Here is a 10954-nt window from a genome sequence, read left to right on the forward strand (position 1 = left end):
AGAGAAACATAAAGATAGGTTATAGAAAGTAAAATGTACATACATCACATTTTACATATGGAGAAACATCTGGATCTTTATAATGAGGCCATTAAAAACTTGACATCCTTTTAGATGTTTGCAATAAAAGAAATGAAGAGAGGAAGAGTTTGTGTAAGTGCAGCAGTCTAATTCTCATGTGATGTTTCCTGCCTGCACACACAGACCCAACAATGTGTCTGAAGCCTCTCCCACAATTAAAAAAAAGAGAAGAGTTTCAGTTGAACTATTTCCTCGGCACTATAAAAACAGCAACGGAGCACACATCTGCACTTCACAGCAAGGCGTGGTCAGAGCTGACAGGTGGGCCTGTGTACAGCTGCAGTCACACTTGATCCAGAGGATACTTACTGCTTCTTTCTCCTCCGTAGATAAACACACACAGCTGCAACAAAATGCCAAAGTGCCCAAAGTGCCAGAAGGAGGTTTACTTCGGTAAGATTTTTACTTCATTTGATTTTTAAGTACATTTTCTATATATCAGTTGCAGAAACGTGTTAAGAACATTTCCTGGTTAATGAAATCTTGCAGCTTCTTAGTTCAAATGAGGAAACAGGAAGCTGAATGTTTAGAGTGTCATGCTGGTAAGCATATAACTTGCATGCAGGCAAGTTAAATATTTATAAGACCTTCAGAAAATTAATAATGAACAATGTATTTTTAGTTTTCAAGTATGCAGATAATTAATTTTAAACTGTTAAAGTTGCAGTACCACTATGTAAAAATACTCCATTACACGTAAAAGGATGCAAAATGTAATTTAAGAACAGCACAGGAGTTCAACTGAGGCAACTGTATATTTAAGCATGAAAAGTAAGAGTACTCATCATGCAGAATGGCCCCTATGAGTGATATTTTATTATATTATTGGACCATTATTATTGATACTAGAACATGTATTTCGTTAATATCTAATATAGTCAGTCAAGATTCAACTTCTTTGTGTATTTTTGGTTGGTTTAATCTATAATGCATCACTTGTTTTTATATGTAAAATCATAATCTATTAACTAGTTAAAAGTACAATATTTAGCTCTGAAAATACAGTGCGGTAAAAGTAGAAAGCAGCAGAAGTTTTTGAAGCACAAGTACCTCATAATAGTACTGTAGTTACTTTCACCACTCAAGGGAAACCACTCACTTTTACCTGCTCTCTCACTTTAATGTCAACCTATCTCCTCTAAGCTGCCTATTTTTAGTTTTTACATCTGTCTGTATGCATGCAGTCTTGCAGTAAAAATAAATACATATGAACCACTATGTAGTATGCATGTGTTCTTGCAGATTAATGTCTGGTAGCCTCAAAAGGTTCATGCACTCTGCAAGCTTCCTTGTCATCAAGCTATACGAGTTTAGCTTGTGTGCTCCCTGTTGGAATAGAGCTGTCCTTCGTAGTGACTGATGAGCTGCATGAATAATGATTAAGTGAAGCAGAGGAAGCAGGTTCCTTCTGTCCTGGAAAAAGTATGATCTTGTAGTTCTGTCTCATGAGGATACCATCAAAGTTGGGACCAATTACTGCATCGTTTTGGGTTTTTTTTCCCCCTCGTCTTAATCCATTTACCACATTGACTGCAGCTCAGTAATGTGCAGCAGAGTAAATCTTCTCCAGAGAGACACAGAAGATGAGGCCAACACAAAGTCAGCGTGCTGCCAAGTCTTTGGACTGTCAGTCAGATAAATTGACCACACGACTGGGAAGCCATCCTTTCTATTCTTTCTTCTTGTGGATAAACTCTACTCCTGGGCTAAACAAGCAAACCAATCTGTTTAAACCAGAACATACCAAGCAATCTTTTTTCAAAGCAGAAAAAGATGAACTACTCTTTTCTAAAATATAGCTGAGGGAAAAACGTATCCTCCTTTGTATTCTTTATGTGGATGCACAGTGCTGTCATTGTCCTGAACTGTCTGCATCAATCTCCCACCAAACGTCCATATTTCACTCCGTCTTCACTCTGCAGATCGTCTCCATCACACCTCGCAGCTCCACTCCCCTCGTTCTCCCCTCTTTCTGCTGTCTCTGTTGCTACTCATCTGTCTTAATGTTACTAAGCTCTCAGATGGAAGCAATCAGGCTACCGCTGCTTGCCTGTGTAATAGAGTAGAAGGAGGTGGTGGTGGTGGTGGTGGTGGAGGGGGATCTGGTTCTCTTCCAGAAACACTCAGACCAGAAGACAAAACATTTACTGTAAATAAATTGTTCTTGGTGGAAACTCTGCAGGCGTTCATGCTTTTCCTCTGCAGGACTACTGACTTTTTTAAAAAGGGGAGTGAGTGATTGTTGGAAGCAGAGAGGGGAATAGTGCAGGTTGTGTGTGCAGAGACTATGAAGGAATCAAAGGAACCAATGTCTCCTAAAATCATAGAGAAAAAAAACACAAAAAGGCTTCTCCATGTGTTCCCACATGTAGCATTTATCTAATTCATGATTGTTTTTAATATCTTAAAAAGTAATAGTTTGACATTTTGGGGAAAAGCACTATTGATACCACTCTCTCATATCTATCTGTTAAATATTAAGCTACAGCCAGCAACTGTTAAGTTTAGTGTAGCGCAATTATTGGAAACAGGGTGAACCAGCTAGCCTGGCTCAACAAGAACGTGTTCACTAAGTAAACACATTATGTCTCATGTAACAAGTGTTAATTAATGAGCTTTAGAGCTGCTAATAGGCAAGTTTCGTTACCATCAGATGGAGCCAAGCTAGCAATTTCACTCTGCCTCCAGTTTTTATGCTACGCTCAGTTAACCGCTGCTATTGTTAGCTTCATATTTACTGCACAGACATGAGAATAGTGGTTATCTTCTCATGTCAAAAAAGTAAATATATATACTGTCCCAAAATGATCCAGCCAGTAGCTGACTAGCTTAGCACTAAGACCAGAAACGTAATTAAACAGCTAAAGCTAACTTGGCTCTGTGCCAAAGTAAAATTTTCTTACCAGAACCTCTAAAATTCACAAAGTAACATGTTATATCTCTCTTGTGTAGCGATTTAACAATATATACAACGTGTTAATTAGTGAACTTTGGATGTGCTGGTAGTTGGTAAGAAAAGTTATTTGAGAAGATATCAAAAACAAAGAAGAAGGAATGTCCACCTCCTATTTTTAGCTACATATCTCATAGACAGAACATCCTTTAATCAAAGAAAGCATTCCTTTAAATCTTTGATATTCAGTTTACGTCCATGCCACGAAGAGTGCTACTGTGTTCGAGGTCATTCACTCAACTCTAAATGCTCTGGACTGCATGCTCAGCTTCTTTTTTTAGCATGTCAAAGTGTTATACAACCTCTCCAGGAATCTTAATTTGGGAAGGAATGAAGCGAATAGCTGAAAAGCCTCCTCTCACAGAATGTTTTTCCATTCAGATTTGTCTGTGTTTGTGTATATTGGACGGTTTCCACATCGCTCCAGTCAGCATAAATTGATGCAGAGAGCGTATTATTCTTCTGTCTGTCACGCCCCCATTGTAAGCTTTATCAGATCCACATAAAATCAGGAGTAAACCAACATACACAGGCATCAAACTGAACAATCAGGGTAGACTGACCTCTAACTTAACCTGGGATACCCATCGTCATTACTGCTTTGACAAGGTAGAGCGCAGTGTTTGCTCAGTCTACTAGTTTGTTATTTGAACTTAAGTACAGTAATTAGTTCGTGTCAGACCACCACATTCTGCTGAGATGTTTTCATAGAGCTGGACTGCGAGGTTGACCCCACCCTGGCACAACTTTTTCTTTTTCCGCTTGCCTGTTGCATAATCTCATCCTGCAAACATCAGGCTATTTTTACTCTGATGAGGAAATGTGTCAAACAGCATCCCGGTATTGTGGTTAAGCTACTAGGCTTATGGCTTCACCTGTTCATACATTTTTTTTAGGTTTCTGTGGAGGCACCCAAAAGTGACACAAGAAATGAACACATAAATAAGTGACCACAATTAATTTAAAATAAAATAAATAGATAGTTTAGATAGATAATAGATAATAATATATTTGTTTGCTTCATTTATTTATTTATTTTTTACACTTTTTTTATTTTTACTTTTTAAACTGGAAATAAGTTAACATGAAAATAATAATAATAATAATAATAATAATAATAATAATAATAATAATAATAATAATAATAATAATAATAATAATGATAATAATAATAATGTGCAAATGTATTTATTTGGACTTTTGCGGCCACATTTTGACTTATTTATTTTAAATCTATCACAGTAATTTATTTATTCATTTATTTATTTATCTCCTGTGTCAGTTGTGGGTCTCTGTACATTCCTGGTTGTTTTGCACTCCTCAATTGTTGTATGTTTTGATAGAAACTGCTTTGACTTATGATAGCACTTCTCCATTTTTTTGCATTTCCTGTGCTTCCTCTCTCTAACTTCTTGGTCCTCTTTCCCTCATAATCCAGGGACAAATCTCTAAAGCCCATCTAGTCCAGTAAAAACCTGAAACACAAGACACAAAGTTGAGTTCCTTCCACACATTTACAGCCCTCCTGATGGGTGTTTGTGCAGATCAGCCCTCCAGATAAAGACCATCTTTATCAGTTTATGAGGCAGGAGGAGTGCAGATTCCTCAGGGACATTCAGTTCACTTTTCCCACAAGCGCCACACCCAAACAATGTTCTCGAACTAATCCGTAAGGAGATCTTATTTGTCTCATTAAACAAGAATGCAATGCAAAAATGCTCCATCTGAGCCTGATTAAATGACCCAGTGTGACCCCGTCACACATTTCCATCTTCGCTCCAGACTACAGTAGCTGTCTTTGTGGTGGAAGTTGAAGAGAATGTGGTTTTTAATTTTTGTGTCCTTTTATGTCTTTGGCAGCCGAGAGGGTGACATCACTGGGCAAGGACTGGCACAGGCCATGTCTGAAGTGTGAGAAGTGCAACAAGACGCTGTCAGCAGGCTCACATGCAGAGGTGAGACACATGATATGGATATTCTGTTATTTCGCTTAATGTACACAGAGTTGGGTTTGAATCTGAGTCTATTGTTGAATTTCCGCCTTAAGTTTTAGGGTGTAACTTTTGACAATTTTAAGCACTAAAACTTATTTTAAAAAGTTAAGAAGTAAGCATCAAAGACTTTCATCCAAAAACCTAAAAATAACATTATTCCATATATATATTTGTTATTGACACAAAGAGCTCATACACAAGGTCCATTTAGTAGCTTTTCTGGAGCTTTCAGTCTTTTCAAACTGGGAGTTTCCACAATTTTCCTGGAATTGATTTGTCAAATTACCTTTTTTTTTGTCCCTGAGCATTTTAAGGACTTATCATCTGTTGGTTTGAAAGATTTCATAAGAGATTGGTTAGATATAACCATTCAGAGCTTACACGACCTAATTATTTTACTAACCTGTAACTGGATCCATTTTATTACATTATTGGTACCCAACCCTGAATGTGCCATATAATATAAATGTGCATGATTTGATGATGTGTTGAACATTTTTGGATAATGCTTTTAGCAACAACAACAAAAAATGTTCAATGTTGTACATGCAATAACATAACAATACATACAATATATAACAATACAATAAAAAAGAATGTTTTATATTTAAGGCAGAACTAAGTTTAATGCATCTAATTTTTATGTTATATCAACACTACTAGTGTTAATATTTTTAGTTGTGATATGGTCAGTAATAATACAACTCTGACTCTTACAGCATGAAGGGAAGCCATACTGTCACAATCCCTGCTACGCTGCTATGTTTGGACCTAAAGGTAAGCATTGTTACGTAAAATACTCACATATTCCTCACATGATTCTTTTCACACAAAGAATGAGTTCACTCTGATGTATTGACACCACAATGACAATCCCTTAACTGTTAAAAAACAGGAAATATTTGTGACTAAACATGTAACAATCAAAGTTAAAATAAAAACAGACTTCCGTGCTGTTTATTTTTAGTATATCTGCTTCATCAACACTTTTGGCACAGTTCAAATGTTGCTATATACAGAAATCCGCCATGTGAAATAACCACAACAATTTTCACTTTAGCTCTTTAACAGACAGTTGTGTGTTTATAGGTAGAACCTGATTGAAACATTTAACTTTTAGGGCCTTTAACTACTATGACAATAAAAATAATAAGGTGAGCGACCCTGGGAGCCATGATGCTAAAGGCTCCGTTACCTTTGGCCGTAAGGTTTTATCACAGCCAGGAGCACCTTGTGAAGGGATGTTGCAATTGATTTGAGCTTGTAAAAGGTCCTATTAAAGCACACATTGTGTCCTGACCTAATAGGGTCACACACTCAAAGAACAAGTTGTTACATCATTGATAAAAATTTCTTTGAACTCTTATCTTGAGTGAGGAGAATAGTTGTAATTATCTACTAAATCACCAAAGTATATTTCTTGAGGCCATGAGAGCTTTAATTTCCACTTGAAACCAAACTCCTAACGTAAAAATAAATGTTAATTCATTTTAATAATTCTTCCTCTTCTTCCCTCTTTCTCCCTCTCTCAGGATTTGGACGTGGTGGAGCCGAGAGCCATTCATATAAATAGACAGGTGAGTTCATTCATTTGCTCATTTGCTTGTTCATTTTCATGCTATTTGATAAGACAAACAGACCTTGACTCTAAGCAAATTCATCCTCACAGTTTGTCTGATGTGTGTTTTCTACTCTGTTGTCAGGTTCACGCTTGAAAAACCCCCGCCCATAAACTGTTGCCTGGAAACCAGCTCGAAGATGCCAGCATGGTCACAACTAGTCACAATAAAAACCAGCAGACAAATTGTATCTTACTCTAAGGAAACATTCTGTGTGCGTGTTTTTATTTCATTTCATGTTATTTGTTTTGTTTTTTTGTCCCTGTTTTGTTGAGGACAGAGCAAAGATGATGGTGTATTCCTATCAGTAATAAATAAGTGCTTGTCCTCTTCTTGTTCTGAAGGTGGACATTCAGATTGAACACTTTTTCTAAAGTTTGTGTCATTTTTCAGTTGTATTTACATTTTATTCTCCCTGCATCAAAACTCCCAAGAATTAAAGCAATTCTTTTTTTAGCTGATAACATTCAAGTCACTTGCATTTAGTGTTAATGTGTCTCATCTCTCTGTGTAATTTAATCCACATTCCCCCAATCCATTTAAACCCATGATACATCATTTTTTGGCTGAGAAACAGTTAAACTCTATGTTTTCCTATAACCTTTTTACATATAAATAAGATAATGTAAGTTATGTAACTGTGGAGGAGCACTTAAACATCAGGTCAAAGCTTCCCCAGACTGGAACATTTCATAACATAAGAGAAACTGCATTTTTTAAATGTAGGAACAATTATGTATTTTTTTGCGGTAAAATCATGAGATTTGAAAAGGTTCCAAGAGGTCAACCGTCATAAAACTATAACTAAGTGGACAGTAAAAGTCACAAGATGTCCATCAGACCATTAGCAACATGTTCGCAGTTGTAAATGGCAAAATATCTCATCACAAGATCCATGTTTTGAAACATTTCGATCGTATCACAGGATCTTGCTCAACAGATAAAGATGGCCCAGTTGTCGTGAAGTAAGAGATGTTAATTTTTTCTCTGAGCACTTAACTATGTCGGCTTGAAAGTAAAGGTCGAAAGATTTCTTAAAAGATTTTTATAGTATTTTGCCTTTATTTTAAGTTTATAGAGACAGGAAAACACCAGAGAAATCCGGTTGTGCTGATGACGCACAAAGGCTCCTGTCCAGGATTCAAACTAGGAACGTTGAACTTACATCAAATGCGTCCAAAAACCCTCGACCATCTGGACATCCCTGAGAAAATTCATCCTTGGAAACAGAAGTTGTCATTCCCTTCTTTATTTGTTTTTGCTGGTATAAATTTGGGGGTATATCTGCTACCATTTGACTCAGCTTGAATAATGTTACTGACCTTTTAACTGTTGAATACAGTTAAGGTCAAATTTGACATTTTTAATGTATGAGTGCAGTAAAAAAAACACAAAAAAACCCCCCCACCATTCTTCTACTGATGTGAACCAGAGTAAACAAACATTGTTTTTGTGCAGCTGATACACATTTTTATACATTGAGGGTGAAATTTGATCCGTCCTTGGCCAAAAGAATGAAAAAATCCCCATTCAAAAATGCATTGTGGGTATACCAGATGCTTCCTCTTAGATATTTTTGGGCTCTGTCGACAAACTTTTGCTCTGCACAGCCAACCTCACTGTTTGAGAATCGCTGCAGCAGCCGCCTCCACCTCCACCACCACCACCGTGCCTCTGCCATCACTGGCCAGCGGTTGCTGTGGCAACAGACACAAACAAGCCCCAACAGACACCCAGTGTGCGCCCGTCCGTCTGGCTGTCACCCTCTTCCCTCTGTAACAAAGACTCGCAGTGTCACAGAAAAAATTTCGACCAAGGCCACAGACACTGGACTGACTGAAACACTGAAACATATTTCAGCTGCTTCTTTAAATTGGCTGAAAAATGAAGTACAAGTGTCGCTTCTTCATACAATTTAGGAGGAATATGGCTACAATCTCCACCTTGGTAGTCATTAACACATTATGTGTTTGACATTCACTGACTATTTTGTGGTTGTTTAAGAATTAAGGTGCATTGTTGCTTTCCAATTTTAATTTATTCTTCATTTTTTAGTCCAAAATATCCAATTCAATTTAAATGCAGGAACTTAATATGTTAAATCAGCCATTCACTCCTCTGATCATTAGCCATCTTAAAATATTGGCTTACAGTCAATATTCAAGACATTTTACACATTTAATTGAAGCAGCTGTTGTAGTGGATAAAAAATGAAGTAAAGTGCCAAGTGCCAAGTGTTTTACATAGAATAAAATGAGAGAATAACATAAAATAACATGCAAACACAGACAAATGGTATAATACAAATAGTGACTCAATAAATGGTTTATAAGGCAATTAAATTTAGCAATAAACGTTGTTTATTAATGTGCAGTATTTGTTGACAATCATAACTTCTCCTATGAATATATCTTTTTTATCATTACAACTGTATTTTACTATATTGTCATTATCAATTCATTATCTGTTTGTACACAAGCCTCCAGTTATAGGTGCCCATAGGAGGGGTTATAGTTGTTGATAAGTACAGTGATAAATGTCTGATAAGCATGTTATAATTGGGAGTCATAAACCTTTTAGTAACTGGCTGCATACTGCTTTTAAAAGCTAAATTGGGGAACTTAAAGTGTTACAGAAAAGGGAAAGTTTAGTAGAGCATTAAAGCCACATAGGAACATCTTACATTTTAAATTTAGATGTGAAAGTGATTTACGTTTGGACACTTTTATGATCATCTGGAAGTCGGTTCCATCTGTGTGCAGCATTGCAGATGAAAGCAACTTCACCTTGGACAGTTTTGACTAGACACACTACCCGCCACTAAAGATGCAGGAAACCTACTGGATTTATACTCTTCAAGCAGATCAGACTTGTGTTTCAGTATTTGGATTTTAAAACTTGCAGCATTCCTTTAAAAATCTACTCATATTACGACAATGACTAACTGGAAGTCGTGTTATGACTAAAGATTAGGATTTGTCTAACAGTGTTCTTGAGAGCACCAGACAAGAGACTTTTTTTTAAAGAAGCTTGATTCAGATTTATCTCTGCATGGGAGGAGGATAAGAATAAACTGGAATAGTTTCTTGTGATTGGAAAAATAGATCAGACCCAGAGAGATTGATGCTTCCTGTCTGAACATTCACTGTTCAAAAGTAAAACAGTAGAGCGTTATCTTTGTTTTGATACGGTCTGTGTCAATTCCCTCAGCGATAATTGTCATATTTGGAACGCAAATATCTCGATACCACACAGATCTAAGTACAGGAAACGCCGCATCTCGGTTGTCATGGTGATGCATCTAAATGTTTGTGTAAAACCTGCAGCAGTAGTCAAGTTCACAGTATGATGGTGAAACTGATATGAAAAAAATGTGAACAAACACACCGAAATCATCAGTTTATATTCAACAAATACACTCAGTGAGGAAGAAATAAACACAACTTTTTTTTTTCTGGCTCCTTAAAGTCTCAAACCTAATGTAATCCACTGTGGATAATTTCCTGATGTGATCATAATGAACGCACCCAGCAGGCAATAAGCACACTTACAATGCACTTAAATTGACATGTTACCTTTTTTAAATTATTATTATGTCAAGCAGGAGGAGAGGGAAGCCGGAGTAATTTGCCAATGAAGACCTGCTGTGTCAGCATGAATCAGAGGCCTTCAGTCATGAAGCTGTAAAATTAGAGCTATAAACCTATTAAAGGCTGGAAAATCAGTGTATAGAAGTGACTCCCAGCTATAATAACTCACGGATGCAGACCTGGGTGGGCCTAATTCCTGGCCTGATTCAGCTTAGTACATTGCTTCACTGGACCGGAAGGGTGTGGATTTTAGGTTGTACATGGGCTTTATTGAAGTTAAATCCAGATTATTTGACATTATGAGAGTTAAATAACACACATCTACAAATAAGAAAGTAGACACGAGACACGAAATGTTGAGTAGTTTTTATTCTGATAATTCATGTAAAAAGAGTAAAAATCTAGTTCAAGTGGTTAAAATCATAAATCCAACGATACAGTGAAGCAATTATCTAATTTATCATCAGCTAAATTACATCAAATCAGATTAACAATAAAAAATAACCAAAATCATGAAGAAAGTATGAGAGTTATAGACATTGTTATCTTCCTTTTAAAGCTCTTATGTGTAGGGTTTGAAACTTTCTGACTCTGGCGCCTCCTAGTGACAGTATTAAAAAATACACTGTGGCAGGGCAATACATATAAAGACAGATCCAACATGGGGTCAAGGTGATGACAGACAACACAAATTTTCACTGGGATTAAAAATCTGAA

At 36.6% G+C, this 10954-nt stretch overlaps 1 protein-coding gene across 1 annotated transcript; it reads left to right on the plus strand.

Moving 5' to 3' along the window:
* The first annotated feature begins 304 nt into the window (after window positions 1–304).
* On the plus strand, window positions 305–7014 carry crip1 (cysteine-rich protein 1). Its single transcript, XM_062440924.1, has 5 exons — window positions 305–474; window positions 4895–4989; window positions 5748–5805; window positions 6561–6605; window positions 6732–7014. The coding sequence occupies exons 1-4, from the start codon at window positions 435–437 to the stop codon at window positions 6599–6601; spliced, it is 234 nt and encodes a 77-aa protein (XP_062296908.1). The 5' UTR covers window positions 305–434; the 3' UTR covers window positions 6602–6605; window positions 6732–7014.
* Window positions 7015–10954: the final 3940 nt, after the last annotated feature.

The sequence above is a fragment of the Scomber scombrus genome, chromosome 19, assembly GCF_963691925.1.
Source record: "Scomber scombrus chromosome 19, fScoSco1.1, whole genome shotgun sequence".
NCBI classification, from domain to species: domain Eukaryota; kingdom Metazoa; phylum Chordata; class Actinopteri; order Scombriformes; family Scombridae; genus Scomber; species Scomber scombrus.